Genomic DNA, 19,783 nt, shown 5'->3' with positions numbered 1-19,783 from the left:
GTAGCACCCTATACCAAGTTACCAGTCCTTATAAGAACTTTTGTGGAACAAGCAGGTTGTGTATTAGTGTTTAGCAGACTGTACGTCAGTCCCTATACCGCTGAAGGACTGCTGCAGTATAGGTGAGCGGTCAGCAGTGGTGCACGTCAACCCTATCTATTGTGGACCGATAGCGGTCCTTACAGAACAGCAGACTGTACCGCACTCAAGCCTATGTACCGTAGCACCCTATACCAAGTTACCAGTCCTTATAAGAACTTTTGTGGAACAAGCAGGTTGTGTGTTAGTGATTAGCAGACTGTACGTCAGTCCCTATACCGCTGAAGGACTGCTGCAGTATAGGTGAGCGGTCAGCAGTGGTGCACGTCAACCCTATCTATTGTGGACCGATAGCGGTCCTTACAGAACAGCAGACTGTACCGCACTCAAGCCTATGTACCGTAGCACCCTATACCAAGTTACCAGTCCTTATAAGAACTTTTGTGGAACAAGCAGGTTGTGTATTAGTGTTTAGCAGACTGTACGTCAGTCCCTATACCGCTGAAGGACTGCTGCAGTATAGGTGAGCGGTCAGCAGTGGTGCACGTCAACCCTATCTATTGTGGACCGATAGCGGTCCTTACAGAACAGCAGACTGTACCGCACTCAAGCCTATGTACCGTAGCACCCTATACCAAGTTACCAGTCCTTATAAGAACTTTTGTGGAACAAGCAGGTTGTGTATTAGTTTTTAGCAGACTGTACGTCAGTCCCTATACCGCTGAAGGACTGCTGCAGTATAGGGCAGCGGTCAGCAGTGGTGCACGTCAACCCTATCTATTGTGGACCGATAGCGGTCCTTACAGAACAGCAGACTGTACCGCACTCAAGCCTATGTACCGTAGCACCCTATACCAAGTTACCAGTCCTTATAAGAACTTTTGTGGAACAAGCAGGTTGTGTGTTAGTGATTAGCAGACTGTACGTCAGTCCCTATACCGCTGAAGGACTGCTGCAGTATAGGGCAGCGGTCAGCAGTGGTGCACGTCAACCCTATCTATTGTGGACCGATAGCGGTCCTTACAGAACAGCAGACTGTACCGCACTCAAGCCTATGTACCGTAGCACCCTATACCAAGTTACCAGTCCTTATAAGAACTTTTGTGGAACAAGTGAGTTGTGAATGTTTAGCAGACTGCAGCAGAAGGGCAGCAGTCAAGTATAATATCCTTTCTATATTTGGAAGAAAGAATATTATACATGTACAAGCCTATTACTGTACCACTGATACCAGTCCTGAAAAGAACCTTTGTGGAACTAATAATAACAGCAAGTCTTTAAAATTACCCTCACTGCCTGACAACACTGCTTCCTTCCTGTCCCTATACAAATTGGCAAAAAAAGAGAACGATTAGTGGTTACTGGAACAGCTCTTTTGTGGACCTTGATAGTAACAGCTAATGATGATGATGATGATGATGATGATGAAAGACTAATCTGGCTGTCCCTGTAGCATACACCGTCCTTTCCCTTTCTCTAAACTAACAAAAGACACTCAGGCTGCTGCAAGAATCAGCAGCACAGCAAACCTATCAACACCTAACACCTATACCAGTCCTGAAAAGAACTTTTGTGTACCAAATAGCTAGTGGTTTATCTCTCCCTACTCCACACAGGAACCTGTCCCTATCTTAACAGAAGAAAGAATGTAAAATGGCCACCGGATCGGGTGTATTTATAGGTTAGGGGGAATGTACAAGTGTCCATGTGCTGTCATGTCTCAATTGGCTGTCCTGTATCACATGATAAACGTGTCACCAAAGGTTAAAGTTCTTGTATACATTAAACACGTAAGTCCGCCGCGGCGAACGACGGAAAAAGGCGTTCGAACGTGCGGACCGCGAATGTCGGAAATTCGCCGCGAAACGACCGCCGGGCGAACCGTTCGGCCATCACTACATACAAATAAGGCTTGAGTGGATTGCCTTTTGCCTTCACCACTTTACAAAGTATTCCCTGAGCTTATGTCCAAAGCTTGAATATAACTTTTAAAGCCAGAGAAAAAGCACGATGTGACCCTGTCTAAAAAGAATGCCTGTGCAAACTGGCGGTCAGAACACTGTGCCATTTTTTAACATTATTCTAGCAATGGGATGGATTTACTAAAACTGGTGCACAGAGAATCTGGTGCAGCTGTGCATAGAAACCTATCAGGTTCTAACTTTATCTTGTTCAATGAAGCTTTGACAATAAAAAATTTTAAGCTGATTGGTTACTATGCACAACTGCACCAGATTCTGTACGCTACAGTTTTAGTACATTTCCCCAGTGTGACCTTATTCACATGATCTGAAGATGCCCTGAATTAGTTTGTTACTGGACTGAGGTTTTAGACAAAATTTCATAAGTATATATGTTTAGGATTCCAAGAACCCCTCTTGTGTGTCTGCTGGGTGCCCTGGAGGAAGAATCCCTTACACTTCAAGCTCGTACTGCGGTTCTTAGGCTGCTGTATACTGCACGCAAATCGATTGCCCAATATTGGATGGTTTCCCGGGTACCCAACAGACGGCAATGGAGGGAACGAGTAAATGATATGCTCATACATGAAAAGCGGACATAGCAACATAGAAATGTTTCTTGCAAATTTTACACCATGTGGCAGCCATGGTTAGATGCCCCAGGCCTTGCACCCACACAACTGGTCAAAGATAGACTGCTTCAGGGATGGACCCTCTGATTGGGAATACCAAGCCCCCAAGGCAGCTTTGAACGAAATCTGTAGCTACATTAAAACAGTGTCTTAATAGAGCACATACTGCTTTTTTTTTTTTTCTTGTGTACTGTTTACTACTCTTAGTCCTCAGGGTTCTATGGTAATATGTCTAATATAGTTTTATTCCAGTTTTATCTTACATTATATAATTTGGTCAGTATAGGGTACAGGTTGAGAGTGGTTTACTTGCACTGGAGAATAATGATCTTCTGTATATTTCAGATATTTACGCTGCCTGTACTGCATTTGTAAGTTTGACAACTATATTTTATCTCCTGTTTACTTGTTACTGGGAAAAAATTAAAATAAAATCTTTTTCTGATAAAAAAAAAAAAAATTGCCCTAGTGTACAGAGATCTTCAGCACACCACATTTCAGATCCTTAACACTTCACAGGTCCGATCCCCAAGCACGTCAAGCTGGTTAGCTCCAGCATTCTATGCATCTGAGCTTCAGCACCCTGCACCTGTGAGCAACAGCACTCCCCATCTTTAAACCCCAGCAGTCTGCATTTGAGATGTCCAATGCTCCACATTCAAAATTTTAGATAGTCAGCACTCCACACCTGTGCCAGGGTTTATACTTGTAGATAAGCAGGTGGTATTTTTATAAAATTTAAATGGAGCTATTCCATTTTAGTTAACCAAAAAAAAATATGTTTTAAGTAAGCTTTAGTGCTCTGCACATATGAGCTCCAAAATCTGCACCTTTGGGTTCCAGTGCTCTGCACATGTGAGCTTCTGCACTCTGAGCATGAAATATCAAGCACTCCCCACTCCAGTACTCCACACTTGTGCCAGGGTCTATTCTTGTAAATAAGCAAAGTTTGTATTTTTCACCCTCAAACACTATACACTATAACTACAGGAATATTTGCTTTCTTTCGGATGTATAAGGCTAGTTGAGCAATGGACAAAAACATAACACATTTCACAGCAAATGTGGTAGTTGTCTAAAATTTAAATGGAGTTATGCTGCAAGGATATTTGGTTAAAAAAAAAAAAAAAAAAAAAAAAAACGCAGTATAGTTCTTTAAAAGATGATTTGTTCTAAAGAGGTATAGCAATTGTTGAAGGATTTGCAACTTAAAGGCAGCCAATCTACCTGATCAGACAATTCGTATTGTGCCAATTTCCCCAACTTGGAGTTGAGAGACTGCAGGAAGGGAGTATAGTTTTTTATTTAACCAGCTCTGATACTCTAGGAGCAAGAGTGATGCCTTGATATAAGATTCCCTTCTCCTTCCATGTGTATGGAAATTTTTGGCATAACTCTTGTTTGCCTTTAGGCTGCATTCACACATGAGCGTAGCTTTTCAAGCGTTTTTGCGGCGTTTTTACCGCGATTTGCGGCGTTTTTTGCTTTTGCTGAACAACTCCAGCGTACCCTCCTACCCCAGACAACCTTCTCCCCGCAATTTGCGGTCGAACGGGCGCATAGGATGCCGTCGGTGAAGGGACCGCCTGGGACGCCGCCGAGGACCTTTATCTTCAGGCTTCTGAACTTTCGTGATCGGGATCTTGTGCTACAGGAGGCGAGGAAGATCGAGGAGCTGCGGTATGAGAACGTTCGGATTATGATCTTCCTGGACTACTCAACCGAGACCCAGCGCCTTCGTCGTACGTTCGACCATGTGAAGGGACAACTTCGTGCAAGAGGCCTGAAATACAATATGTTGTTCCCGGCTAAGCTGCGAGTCGTGGACGGAGAGTCCTCGAAATTCTTCACTGCTCCGGAGGATGTGTCCCGCTGGCTGGAGTCGCTGCCCCGGGATCGCTAGCCCATTTCTTTTCTCCCCTGAGGTCAGTGTTGTCCCTGTCCGCCTCTGTGCTCCTGCCACCAGCTCTACGCCCTGACTTTCTAGGCCTACTTCTCCTTGTGTGTCCCCGGTGGCTGCCCGCTCAGTGGGCCCCTTGGTTTCCCCTTCCTCCCCTCTCCTGCGGTCACCGGCTGCGGCGGGGCTGTACGGGACGCTGAGCTATGGCGGGTCGCTGCCTCTGCAACACATCGGCCCTGGGCTGCATCATGCTGGAGACACGGCTGCCTGTCTCTGGACGGGTGCAGGGCAGCTATCTGACTTCTCCTGGCTTTGCACCTTGGTGGGGCACGTCTTTGCTCCTTGTCCCCCGTATGACTTCTTCTCCTGAGGCTGGTGGAGCTGGGACCGGCAGGTGGGACACAAGTTGTGAGACTGGGTGACTGTTGTTGGTGGATGGCAACCGCACATGTTCTCCTCAGTGTACGGGACTGCTACGCTCTACTAATGCAGACAATTTTTCTTCTTTTTCTCTTTTTGGTACTTTTTATTTTTTATTTCATTTTATGTGGTGCGGTGTGGGGCTCCCTGGCGCCCGCGTTCCCCCCCCCATTTGGTTCTCTTTCCCGGTGGGGGTTGGGTCCTTGGGGTGCTGTCTGTGCCATATTCCCCCCCCAGGAGACATTCCTAATTAAGACTCTTGGTTGGTTTGGGTATGCAAACACCCTCTGCTATGTTTGGCGGGGTGTGGGGAGGGAGGGGTTGGGTGTTTAAGTTTTTGTTCTGTTTTGTTTTTAGCTTGCAGAGTTATTCTGTAGTTTTATTATATGCCAGACAGTTAAGAGGTCACGAGTACATGTGGTTAATATGCCTGGGGGTTGCCTTGGGGCTCCGCCCCTACTGTAGCAACTGGGCGGGAACTGGTATTGTCTTGGGTGGGGGGTCGCCTCCCTGGGGCCTGCCTAATTTACTGAGTTATCTCATTTTATGTAGGTTATGGCCCAGTTAAAAGTTCTCTCGTGGAACGTTAGGGGGCTTAATAGCAAAATTAAACGCTCCCTTGTATTTGAGTTCCTTAAAAAGTATAGCCCCCATATTTGTATCTTACAGGAAACGCACTTGGTGGGCAGCAAAATTCTCAGTCTCAAACGTCCGTGGGTGGGGAGACACTTCCATGCGACCCACACGGCGTACTCCCGGGGGGTCAGCATTTTAGTACATAAACATCTTAATTTTGAATTGCTGGATGTTAAGCTGGACCCCGGGGGTGGCTATGTCATACTGCACGCTCTTATTGACACGGTGGAGATGGTGGTGGTGGGCTTGTACCTGCCCCCCCCCCGGCGGACCTGTCCCTGCTCTATAGTATGGTCCCCATCCTGGCTCAATACACCACGGATAATATCCTATTGGCGGGGGACTTTAACATTGCCCCGAATCCATCCTTGGATAGAGCTGCCCCGGGTTCCTCCAGCGAGTCTCACTTATCTAAATGGGCGGGTGTGTTTGGCCTGGAGGATGTGTGGCGATGGAAGCACCCCTCGGAGCGCTCCTATACTTGCCACTCTCTCCCCCATAATTCACTGTCACGCATTGATCTTGCCTATGCTAGTGCTGCCCTGCTTCCTAGGATTGGGGAGGTCACCACTCTCCCTAGGGGTATCTCGAACCACTCCCCCCTGCTTTGTATTATACAAACATCTACCGCCCCCTCAGATAGAATCTGGCGTCTCTCCAGGTTTTGGGTTAAGCACCCCACTATAGATTTTGAAATGGCTGCGCTGATACAACAGTATTGGCGGTTGAATGTGGGTACAGCCTCGATGGGCCGCTTTCAAAGCATACGTACGGGGGTGTTACCTCTCGGCTATTGCGAGAGAACGCAGGAATGACCGGGTTACCCTTGAGGAGGCCGAGGCCAGAGCCCTGTCCTTGGAGTCCAGGTTTGCCACTACGGCCAATCCGGTTACGGGACAGGACATGAAGGTGGCTTACAGGGAGGTAATGCTCCTGAGGGTTGCTAAGGTGCACAAGAGGCAACTGGCTCAGGGGGAAAAGACTGGGAGACTGCTGGCCTGGTTGGCCCGGGAACAGTCCCCCCTCTCCACTATACCTAGGATACAGTCTGATAATGGGACCGTTATTACAGACCCAGTTGGCATTAATAAGTGCTTTCAGGACTTTTACACTAGGCTGTACTCCGAGGGTTGGCTACTCTACTGAACAGCTGCACAATTTCTTAGACAGAGTACAGTTTCCAACCTTGTCCCCTGAGGCGCAGCGGGCCCTAGATAGCCCCATTACAATGGGGGAGGTACGGGGGGCGCTGGGCTCTCTTCAGCCGGGCAAGACCCCCGGTACGGATGGGCTTCCACCTGAATTTTTTAAGCAATACGTAGATGATTTGGCGCCCAGACTTTATGACATGTTTACAAAGACGTTGACTGACGGTGAGCTTCCCCACTCTATGGATCAAGCTATTATTGTGGTCATACCTAAGCCGGGGAAGGACCCCCAGCTCTGCTCCTCCTATAGGCCTATCTCCCTTCTTAATTCCGACGCAAAGGTTTTGACTAAAATCCTCGCCAGGCGTCTTAATGAGGTGATACTTACCCTAATCCATGAGGATCAGTCGGGCTTTATGCCTGGAAAGGGGACGGACATTAATCTTCGGAGACTGTATGCGGTCTTGTCCTCGGGGGTCGGGGACGTTGACAAAGCGGTGGTGGCCTCCCTTGATGCAGAAAAGGCCTTTGATTCCGTGGAGTGGATCTATCTTTGGGAGGTCCTCCGTAGGTTTGGCTTTGGTCCCGTCTTCGTCTCCTGGGTTCAGGCTGTGTACAGATCTCCGACTGCTAGGGTGCGTACGGGGACGGTCCTCTCTCCACCCTTCCCCTTGCGGCAGGGGACGAGACAGGGCTGCCCTCTGTCGCCGGGGCTGTTCGCCTTGGCGATAGAACCTATGGCTATCCTCCTCAGATCCGAGACCCGGGTGAGGGGAATAGACATAGGTCCCCAGCAGGAGAAGGTGTCGCTCTATGCAGACGACACTCTGTTGTTTCTTAGAGACGATGGTTCCTCCCTGAAACGGGCCCTTGAAGTTATTGACGGATTTGGGAGGTACTCGGGGGTCTGTATAAACTGGGGCAAGTCAGTATTATTTCCTCTTCATTCAGCGGTGGGCCCCGGAGAGTTGGATGGACAGCTCAAGCGGGTCTCCCGGTTTAAATATCTAGGAATGGAGATTGATGGGGATCTTGGGAACTTCGTTGCACTTAACCTCGCCCCAGTGGTGACTCGGGTTACCCAGCAGTGTGTGGTGTGGAGATCTCTTCCCCTTTCCCCGGTGGGTAGAGTCAATTTAATTAAAATGTCCATCCTACCCCGTCTCCTCTATCTCTTTAGACAGACCCCCGTCACCATACCTATGTCCTTCTTTAGGAGACTGGACAGTGTGATGGTGTCCTTTATTTGGAATGGGAGAGCACCTAGGATAGCGAAAACTACGTTACAGCTACCGGTCACGTTGGGGGGTCTTGCCCTCCCGTGTTTTCTTAAATATTATTGGGCGGCGGTTCTAGTGACAGTCAAGTGGTGGTTAACCCGGGAAAGGGTGAATCCGGCGTCGGTGGTGGAGGCAGCGTTATTGGGGTCGGGCGAGACACTTCGGAATCTAATATTTACTGGGCCGAGAGCTAATCCGGGGGTGACGACACCTATGAGGACGACTGTTCAGGTATGGGACACGGTGACCGGGAAATTTGAGGAACCTGACACGTGGTCCCCGGAGACACCGTTATGGGGTAACCCGAGACTCCCCCACTTTCACTCGATCCCGGACCCAGTGGTATGGACAAGGCATGGAATTGCCACTCTGGGGGATATAGTGTCCCAGGGGCAACTCATTACGTTTGATGCTCTGAAGGCCCTTAGGGGCCTTCCGAACCGGATGTTTTTTAGGTACTTGCAGGTGCGCCACGTATACAGATCCCAATTTCCCCAACCGATCACCCTACAGATGTCGGCTTTGGAATCAGAGCTTCGTTCCCCAGAGCAACGTAAAACACTATCGACCATCTACAATATGCTGACTCTATTAGACACCTCTCAGGTCTCTCAGCTGTATGAGACTTGGAGACGGGACATAGTGGACCTGACGGGGGAGGAGTGGGAGGAGGGGCTTCGGCAGTACCTGACCTTGGCTATTTCCTCGAGGGATAGATTTGGCCAACTCAAGTTCCTTCATCGGGCCTACTTTTCCCCGCTGAAGTTGGCCAAAATGTATCCGGACAGATCGCCGGCATGCCCCAGATGCGGAGTGGGGGAGGCAGACTTCATCCACACGGTTTGGTCATGTCCGCCGATCAGGGAGTTCTGGTTGGAGGTCCTGGATGACATCAAATTCTGCAGGGCAACTGAATGTACCCTACAGTCCAGCCCCCCTCCTCCTGGGTATCTGCTCCTTCCTTGAGGCTCCCCAGCGGAAAAAGCTATTTGTCTTCTACACCTGTATGTATGCTAGGAAGGCTATTCTCTTGAAATGGAATCAGGCTCAACCCCCCTCCAGGCAGCTCTGGCTGCAACTTATTAATAATGCGTTGCCTTTATATAAATTAACTTATATGGGGAGGAATTGCCCAGGGAAGTTTGACAGAATATGGGCGGACTGGGTAGAGGCTAAACAACTGACTATTGGATAGCCGGGTGCTCTCCTCCAGATTGATGGGGCCTGCTGTGGACTTGGGGCTGCTGGGTGGTGGTCGTGGGGGGCGGGGGGGACGTGGTGGGCCTGTGCCCCTTTCTCCCCCCCCCCCCTCCCCCCTCCTCTAGGGGTGCATTTTATTCAAGTGCTATATTTGTACACTAGATGCGGGCGGGTGGCAAGGGCTGAGAGGGGGCTCTGCCCCACAACAATACCCCGATTGTCTATGTATGTATTTGATTAAGAACAGGGTTATTGATTGTGCAACATTGTCTGGCTAAACTGTAATGATTCTGGATTGTACTTCTTGTGTGTATTTTATGGTTAAATAAACTTTATGTTAAAAAAAAAAAAAAAAAAAGATCGCACATGATAACATGGATATCAGCTTTATATCACAAACCATAGGTGTGGCTTAAAATAAATGGTACCCTCTCCGAGGCAGTAGATATCAACAATGGCATGAGGCAGGGTTGCCCCCTATCCCCTCTTTTGTTTATTTTGTCCTTAGAGCCCTTTATTCATTTAATTAATGCAAACCCAGACATAAGAGGCTTCTAGATAAGTAACTGCACCTATAAAGTAGCTGCATTTGCAGACAATCTCCTATTCTCGCTTTCACAGCCACACGTTTCAATCCCAAACTTGATCAAAGCCTTTAAACTTTTTGGCTACGTATCAAATATGAAAATAAATTACACCAAGTCAGAAGCCCTCAACCTTACGCTACCCCCTGACCTACTAGCCAGAGCACATACCTCTTGCTCATTTAAGTGGGTACCTTTATGCATCATGTATTAGTGAATAAAACTTACAGACAACCTAGTAGACATCTATAACTCCAATTTTCCTCCATTGTTAAACAACTTACAAACGGACCTTAAGGGTTGGACAGCTAAACCCTTTTCATGGTTTGGCAGGGCTGCCATACTTAAGATGGTAATACTGCCTAGAATTCTATACCATTTCCATACCCTGCCCATACCAATCCCGTCAATTTTTTAAAAGACTTCAGGCTATCAAGCGCACCTTTATCTGGATGGGGAAAAAAACATGCATAAAACTTGATACCCTTACGAAATCGAAAGGGGGGGGGGGGGGGTTTAGGACTCCCTGACTTCAAAACTTTACCACTTTGAGATACACTTAGCCAGAATACTGGATTGGAATTGACATAGGGAGCAGAAAGACTGGATCACCTTGGAGGAGGCATCGTCTACACTGCACCTGAGATTCGTACCTTGGAATCCCTGGAAGAAACTGCCGCACAATCTGCAACATCACCCACTTGTAGGAGCGACATTGAAAACATTCCACGTGAAGACAAGACGCTACAAACTGTCTTCATCCCCAGGCCCCCTCACACCCATCACTTGCAATCCAGATTTCCCACCCGGAATGGATTTAGGATTGTCCTTACTCTCTGACCAACAAATGCCGCTTTTAATAACACACTGTGTTGACGCTAACAAGCTAAAACCCTTTGCCTCCCTGAAGCAAGCCCCCAAAACCATTTCTCCTACTGGACTTATCACCAAGTACACAACTATATTCACACTTCTCCGACCAAACAACAGCTAATCAGACACACCAGGTATGCCTCTCTGCAACCCTGGTGGCCAAGTCTACCTCCCTGATGTACTCTTGGCTTCAGGGGGACAGAGGTGGGGAGAGCACAAGCACAGTGGGAAAAAGCTCTTGATGCAAACTTTACTAACAAACAATGGCAACAAGCCTCAATTTTCACACACAAATGTTTCATTGGTACAAGATTGCAAGAAACGTCTTATAAGCTATTAACGCATTGGTGCGCCACACTGGTTAAGGTTAAAAAGTGGTACCCACTGTCCCCGGACTCTTGTTGGAGATGTGAGCCAGCTCAGGGCACGTTACTACACATCTGGCGGGGCTGTCCCCTACTGATGCCCTTCTGAAATAAGGTGTGTGAACTGATTAAACTCCTCACAGACACAAAAATCCCTCTCACATCCATGTGCTGCATATTGTGGATTGCTCCATGAGAAGTTACAAAAAGTCTTTGACAAGACATTTGCTGAATGCAGATTCCCTGGCACTGGAAATTGAAGGACATTCTTTCCATCTCCGAATGGCTTAACTCCATAGGAGATATTAAAATTTAACAAACTTTGGTCACCTTGGATGGTGTTCCGGTATACTGATCAATATTTACAACTTGTTACTGGATGAAACCATCATTGTAGCTTGGATCACTTCGCTTTGCCACCTCTAGTAGGTTGGAACACTGATTGAAAGTTTACCACTGTAGAAGATTGATGTCATTGTTTCTTTTATAGGCACTAATGATTTTCATATTCGCTCTATTGACAAATCTGTCATTAGGCTCTCTTACCAAGGAACTTTCATCAATTACCCTTATTTTTCCTTTTTTTTCCCCCATTCTCCCCCCCCCCCCTTTTTATGTATAGCTCAACGTCCTGGTCCAGGGCCCAGATAAGCCAACAAGAATAAAGTATTAGATTGCATGTTTTGCTGGGATCCAAGGCCAGGGACCGGCTAGAGTCTAGCTACCATTTCATTGTATATGTTTATGTTTTGTCTCCAAATCTCACACCTACTGAAAAAGTCCAGTAGTTTACCTCACTGCCATGGCAAATTGCCCAATACTACCTAGCATTAACCACAAATATTAAGGGTATTGCATTATTCTACACATATCTTCAAAACAAACTGGAATTTAAAAAATCATTATCTATTCAAACATGGGAAAATTATTTTAATAAAGGTGAATTCAGATGACCAATGGCAAAGAGCATTAAATATAAGGTACTCCTCTACCAGGAGTGCTAATCTCTATGAACTCTTCCAGAAGATCTTGTTACGTTGATATCTCACCCCATATTGTATATCCAAATTTGACCCAGATGTTTCACCCTTGACTGGAGAAATTGTGGGAAGCCAGGTACCTCAATACACTTTCTATGGCTTTGTACTAAGATAACCCAATACTGAAATCTAGTATTTAACCTCATAACGCAGGTCCTCAGACTCAAAATGGAGCCAACAGCGGACATGGTACTATTATCCCTGGAGGTGGACTATGTCCCTTCTTTGAAGAAACGGATATCCCACATCCTTTTAGCAGCCCGACTAAATCTGGTCAGGCACTGGAAAGACACCAAGAACCCTAATATACAGGAAACCATCCAAATAATCGATACTCATGGTACTTATGAACAACTTTTTGCATCTAGTGTGGGTTGATACTCAATCATTTACAAGATATGGATCCCTAGGAAAGCGTGGTATAATGCAGCCTCTAGTTCTTGACCTAACTCCAATTTTTGATAACTACCAAGAAAATCCTGCCTACAGTACCTAACTGCATTCCTTATTCTTAATTTTCAATTCTTTTTTTGTATTCCTACTTCACGTTATCTTTAGTTACTATTGATGTTTGCAATGTTTATTACAGTCTTTTCTTTAACATTGAAAGCTCATTGACATAATAGCTTGCAGGAAACACATATGCACTAGCCCCTCGGAGTGCATGCGAGTCTAAAGGAAACATCTGTTACTGACAGTCGTTGAATTTGGTGCATTCAATGCACTGGATACCTCTTGTTTAAATGAAATGTCTTAAGCCTCGTACACACGATCGGACTTTCCGACAACAAAAACGTGGAATTTTGTCAGAAGGGCATTGGCTCAAACTTGTCTTGCATACATATGGTCACACAAATGTTGGCCAGCAATTATGAATGTAGTGACGTGCTACGAGGTTTTTCAGCTCTTTAGGGCCACCCTTTGGGCTCCTTCTGCTAATTTTGTGTTAGTAGAAGTTTGGTGAGTGTTGATTCGCTCTTTTCTTTTTGCGTTTTACAGTTCGTTTCTGAACAGTAACCAGACATGCGGAATTAGAGGAGATAACGTGTTATTTATCATTAGCCTTGGAGTTATTGCTTTGACACTTTTTTTGGTGTGTTTGTACTTTTGTCCGACAGACTTATGTACACACGATCATAAAATCCAACAACACACATTTTTTGGTGGAAAATTTGAAAACATGCTAGCCAACATTTGTTGGAGGAAAGTCTGACAACAATTGTCCAATGGAGCATACATACAGTTGGATTTTCCGCCAACAGCCTGACATTCAACATTTCAGTCGGTAAATCCGAGTGTGTATGGGGCTTTAAAGTAGAACTATATGCAAAACATTTTTTTCATTTTACATAGAGCAAGGGAGGGTTATAAAGAATATCAGATTTTTTTTTCACCATCTGTGTCCCATTGCGGAGATTTCCCTTCACTTGATGTCCCATAGCCAAACAGGAAGTGAGTGGAAATCCCTGCAAACTAAGGGAATTTCTTCGGGATCCCCAGGTCACCAGAACTAGTGTCCCTATTGGAAAATCTAACTTCTATTACATTTCTGGGGACAACCCAACATTTGGGATTTTCTTTTACTTTCACTTTTAATGATAATGGTAAACAGGACAAATGGAGACGGTGAATCTCTCTATGGGGGCACAGAATGCAATAAAAACTGACAAGTGTTCTAATCCCTCTCAATTCTATCCAAAAATAAAAAATAAAGTTTTGTGTTTAGTTATACTTTAACTAAAACATTACCCCTAAGTATAACTTACCCCTAATACAACAGCCATAGTCTTTGCACCAATATTATTACTGCATAGACAATGACTTTCTCTGAAACAAACTAATGCCCTTATATTTAATCTACAAAACCTTTGCATCAACATATACTAAACACACAAGAAAAAGCCCCAGAATACAAATATGAAATGCAATGTCTGCACTAAATTCAACTATTCATTGCTTCAAAGGTCATCATACCGTGCCGCTTAGCAGCCTTAAGGAAAGATGAGAACCAAGTTTTTTGTCATACCTAGAGACAAAATTCTTATTTTGCTTATACCTGATCCTTTTGGGCACATATTCTTCTAGCACCAGTCAGCTCTGCCTGTAGATGAGCTACTTGCTGCTCCAAACCAACAACATCCAATTTGTGCTTCTGTTGCGATGTAAGAATCTCCATCTGTAGGGAACGCAAAGTCTTTTCTAGTTCTTCAATCCCAAGTGCGTAATTTTTCTGCTGGTCCAGCACTTTCAAAGCTTCAGTTTTTTGATGCTCGATGATTCCCTGAAATTCTTCTATCTTGGTGTTTTTTTCATTTAGTTGACCACTTAGAAATGTAATCTCCTTTAAAAAAAATAATAATAATAATTCAACCATTTTTGTAAAAAATGCCTTTCGTGCAAGCTGTAGCATTTTTTAAGGTATTTAAAGAGTAGTTCTAAGCAGTAGGTGAAAGCAATCAGTGAGCAATACTGGCAAATCAACACAAGGCATCATGTGCATGGGGTTTTGTCAATGTGAATGTAAATACATTCTTTGCAACTCAAAAGCAATGAAAACTTGACTGGGTTGCCGACTCTTCCATAGTAACACCTTCAGTAAGTGAAATGTTAAACCAAACATTTCAGGAGCGCCTAGAAATATGTTACATTTGCCTAAGTTCTGAGCCTGAAGTCTGTCTTCTGAAGTGAAAGTATTCAAAACTAACAACTTTCTTTATACTGTGGACACATTCAAGCATTGCTCTCATAAACCGAAAACACAGAAGCACTTAGATGCAGTGTCAGAGAACAAGCTGTAAACAAACTCTTATGCCGCGTACACACGAGCGGAATGTCCGTCAGAAAAAGTCAGACGGAAGCTTTTCATCATATATACCAATCGTGTGTATGCCTCATATGACTTTCTCAAAAATTCTGACGGACCTAGAAATAGACCATGTTCTAAATATTTCAGACGGAACCAATTCCTATCGGGAAAACCGCTCATCTGTATGCTGTTCCAACGGACGAAAAACGATGCATGCTCTGAAGCAAGTACAAGACAGAAGCTATTGGCTACTGGCTATTGAACTTCCTTTTTCGAGTCCCGTCCTACGTGTTGTACGTCACTGCGTTCTTGACGATGGGACTTTGGTGTGATTGTGTGTGTGTATGCAAGACAGTTTCAGCTGAATTCCGTTGGAAAAACCTTCAGAGTTTAATCCGACGGGAAAACCGGTCATGTGTACAGGGCATTACACAACTACAGGTGTATCTATGAAGAGAATTGTTCATGACACAGAAGACAGACTATTATAATAATCAAGGCAACCACCAAAGAGAATGGTTAGCCCAGAAATAGTCCTTCACCATTCCCCAATTCATGTGAAACAGCAGATATAAAAAAAAGTGATTTCCTCCTTATCAATACTTACAGAAGTCGTAAAATAGAAGTTGGGCTTTTTGTTTATTTTTTAATCATACTTACCTAGGTGGATGTATCTGTCCCCTGTGGGCTCTAAGGCTGGGAACTGAGTACTCAAAGACCACTGATTGATTGGTTCTCAGAGCTCCGTGAGCAGATGGGGACTGTCAGTCACTGTTCTCTGCTCTGACTCCCCCTGTGCTCACTGGAGTGCTGGACTGTGGAGGGGGTGGGAGCGGCCGGCTCAGGATCTCAGTGGCTCGCTGAGAGGCTGAGCCAAGTGCTGGTCCAGGCATGTGGGTGGATCAAGACATTATTGTCTCAATCTTGCCCAAGCCTGGACCAGCTCTGTAACGTCAGCCTACAGCAGACTTCAGCCTACTGTCTGCCGAAAATGGGTCACAGGAGAGCAGAACAAACTGCATTCCTGTGATCCACAGGAGAAGTAAAGCCAAACGAGCCTTTAAGAATCAGTACTTAAGCAAAATAAAATAATTTATCTGAATAATAAATGAATCACACCATTCATTTCACAGGTTTAATGAATAAGGCAGCAATAATGTACAAACTGCAGTACACCACATAAACCAATCACAGATATGACTACTATGAGTAACATAGCATCACTGTACTTTGAACTGTATTATAAAATAGATTCAACTTTCTTCTAGATACATGCTCCAAAATGTAAATAGCGCTTTTAATTGTATTTAAAATGTTGTTTCATAAATGTATTACTAGACAAGAACACTTTAAAGTAGCTTACATGCTGTTGCTTCTGCAGCTGCAAAACCTGGGCACTGTACTCTTCATTGGAATGGCTATGAGTAGTCCTGTACTCCTTCAACTCAGAACAAATCTTTCTTATGTCACTTTCATTCTCCATGATCTGAAAAAATAATCAAACTTTCCTCTGTGAAAAACTGGATTGACAGTTTCATTTAAACTACAGCATGTTTTTCTACATGGTTCTTTACTAGGTAAAGTTGAGTATTTAACAATTATTCTTAACCATTACAGAGATACATGATAAAAATACATTTGGAACATATAAACAAAAAAATAATAATATTCATATTAAATTCTGCAAAAAGTTCAAAGTACATGACCGTTTTTTTTTTGTTTTGTTTTTTAATGTAGTATTTTTCGTGGTTTTACAATAACCGTAGATGTTTAAAAAGTGCTTGTAATATAAACAGCGATTGTACATACACTGTATAGTGTTTACAGAAGCAAAAGAACTGAAGTAAACGAGAGAATTATATCCACAGGAATGCACAATAACATAAAAAAATCTGTATCATATTGGTTACAATACAAGAGAAAAGGTGTTGAATACGCTTAGTAATTAGTATAATTTCCAAGTATTTTACATTTGGTATCTGAAGCCAGGGTTTCCAGTTATTTGTAAATTTGACTCGTAAATTAATTTGCAAGGCAGAGCAGTTCTCAAATTCTTTAACTAGTTTAATTTGGTGTTTAACGTCTGAGATGTTTGGGACTAAAGCTGGATACATTATTATTATTATATTATACACGGTTTTTATAGCGGCAACAGTTTGCGCAGCGCTTTACAATGTATAGGGGGGGGGGGGGCAACAATTACAGTACAGTTCAATACAAAAGGTACAGGAGGGCCCTGCTCGCAGAGCTTACATCCTAAAAGGAGGGGGTAGTGGTACAAAAGTTAATAGCTGAAGAGAATAATTTGATGGGGGTGGCTCGGGGACAGTAGTTGTTAGGTGGGTGTGGGATAGGCATAATACACAATTTTCTTTAGATTTTCTCCTTCAGATTTACCAAAACCATATAATATGAGGTTAAACCTTAAAAGTTTCAATTTGTATGCAATCAGGCAGGCCCTTGCACTACTTGGTTTTGGTAAATCTAAAGCAAATCAGACAACAAAAGTTGTATAGTGTGTATGGGGTCTTATGTCCTGTACACGCGGTTGGACTTTCCAAAGGTAAATGTGTGGTCAGATTGTGTTATTGGAAAATCCGATCGTGTGTGGGCTCCATCTGACTTTTTCCGTCGGAATTTCCGACACACAAAGTTTGAGAGCTGGATCTAAAATTTTCTGACAACAAAATCCGATCATTTAAATTCCGATCATGTGTACACAATTCCAAAGGACAAAGTGCCACGCATGCTCAGAATAAATTACGAGACGAAAGCTATTGGCTACTGGCCAGTTTATAGTCCCGTCGTATGTGTTATATGTGATCGTGTTCTTAACGATGGGATTTTCCAACAACTTTGTGCGACCCTGTCTATGCAAGACAAGTTTGGGCCAAAATCTGTTGGAAAAAATCTGATGGATTTTGTCTTCGGAAAGTACGACCGTGTGTACGGAGCATGTGTACGGAGCTGAGTAATCTAGCAGCAAACAGTATGTGCATGACTAGAGCTCTGAGGTTGTGTGGAAAGGTTTATATCGCCAGACTGAGTAGAGCTAGGGAGGGGGTAGGGTTGGTTGCAATTTCTGTGATTTCTAAAAATACCCTCTTCCAGAAGGGATAAATATGGGGGGCACTCCCATAGTACACGTGTGAATGTACCTACATGAGAACATCCCCACCAATGATTGTTGTCAGGATTTGTGAATTTGAACAGGGGCAAGATATCATCTATGATGTCTTTTTTGAGACAGTTCCCAGTAATTAACACATTTAGAGGCTTTATAATTGTAGGCAATGGCTTTATGTCACTGGTAGTCAGAAAAGGAGGATTGTAAGGATTTGTGTGCTGAAATCTTTAAAAATGTGATTCTGTTGTGTAGGCGGTTTTATACAAAAGTGTGATGCCTTTCAATTTAGGGGATTCTGTTGTCCAGAAGCTCCAAGCTCTGTCTGGTAGGAAAAGTGTTGGGACTGGATTTTGACAGCTTATTTTTTTTTAAATGAGAGGTGTACTCTTCAATTTATCATCTAATTGTGGTTTAAAGCAGGACTTACCGTATATACTCGAGTATAAGCCGAGATTTTCAGCCTCTTTTTTGAGGCTGAAAGTGCCCCCCTCGGCTTATACTCGAGTCATCGCTGTCTGCCCGCTCGATCAGCGTGTCGAGCAGACAGACAGCGGCCATTCTATTCAAAAGCCGCGCCTCCGGCTCCGCCTTCGCCTGTGATAGGCGGAACACTGAATTTCCCAGCAGCCTGTGTTCCGCCTATCACGGACATCGTATCATCCTCGTACTACGGACGAGGATGATACGACGTCTGTGATAGGCGGAACACAGGCTGCTGGGAAATTCAGTGTTCCGCCTATCACAGGCGAAGGCGGCGGCGCAGCTTTTGAACTTTACAATGGCCGCCGACGAAGAGGGCACGGGACGGCACGGCACGGGACGGGACGGGACGGGGGCAAGGCAAGGCACGACACGGGACGGATGCAAGGAGGCAAGGCACGGCACGGGACGGATGCAAGGAGGCAAGGCACGGCACGGGACGGAGGCAAGGAGGCAAGGCACGGGACGGAGGCTCGGGACAAAGGTAGGCTGGACACACACACACACACACACACACACACACACACACACACACACACACACACACACACACACACACGGATGGAGACACACACAGGGATGGATGGATGGATGGAGACACACACACACAGGGATGGATGGATGGATGGATGGAGACACACACACACAGGGATGGATGGATGGATGAATGGAGACACACACACACAGGGATGGATGGATGGATGGACACACACACACACAGGGATGGATGGACGGACACACAGGGATGGACGGACACACAGGGATGGACGGACACACAGGGATGGACGGACACACAGGGATGGACGGACACACACACAGGGATGGACAGGCATGTCTCACCCTCGGCTTATACACGAGTCAATAAGTTTGCCAGTTTTTTTGGGGGTAAATTGGGGGCCTCGGCTTATATTCGGGTCGGCCTATACTCGAGTATATACGGTAACTGTATCTGTACACCAGCAACTGAAAACACTATTTAATACTTTTTTTAAATATTTAAAGTGATATTAAAAAGGCAAAATCTTTAAAATATATATATATATATCATTCTTACCTGCTCTGTGCAATGGTTTTGCACAGAGCAGCACGAATCTCCGCTTTTCGTGTCCCCCATCAGCGCTCTTGGCTTCTCCCTCCTGTCAAGTGCCCCCCACAACAAGAAGCTTGCAATGGGGGCACCCAAGCAGCCACAGTCCATTTAGACACGGAGCCTTGGGTCGGCAGCCCCGCCCTCTCTTGCTTTCCTCATTGGCTGTGATTGACAACAATGGCTCCCACTGCTGTTTCAGCCC

The 19,783-nt window shown here is 45.0% G+C and overlaps 1 protein-coding gene across 2 annotated transcripts in view; it reads right to left on the bottom strand.

Annotated features, from left to right (window-relative positions):
* Positions 1-19,783, bottom strand: part of LOC143997335 (uncharacterized) — a 585,170-nt gene that overhangs the window by 400,434 nt on the left and 164,953 nt on the right. For both annotated transcript variants that reach the window (XM_077492911.1, XM_077492912.1), the window contains exons 10-11: positions 16,248-16,370; positions 14,135-14,419 (exon numbers count right to left, since the gene is read on the bottom strand). In XM_077492911.1, the coding sequence (XP_077349037.1) occupies positions 14,135-14,419; positions 16,248-16,370 (408 nt within the window). The remainder of the gene's footprint in view (positions 1-14,134; positions 14,420-16,247; positions 16,371-19,783) is intronic.

Source organism: Lithobates pipiens, unplaced genomic scaffold (genome assembly GCF_037356315.1).
Source record: "Lithobates pipiens isolate NorthernLeopardFrog02 unplaced genomic scaffold, aLitPip1_a1.2 Scaffold_19, whole genome shotgun sequence".
Classification (NCBI taxonomy): domain Eukaryota; kingdom Metazoa; phylum Chordata; class Amphibia; order Anura; family Ranidae; genus Lithobates; species Lithobates pipiens.
Note: the sequence above shows the minus strand (reverse complement) of the source record. Positions and strands in the feature narration are given on the sequence as shown.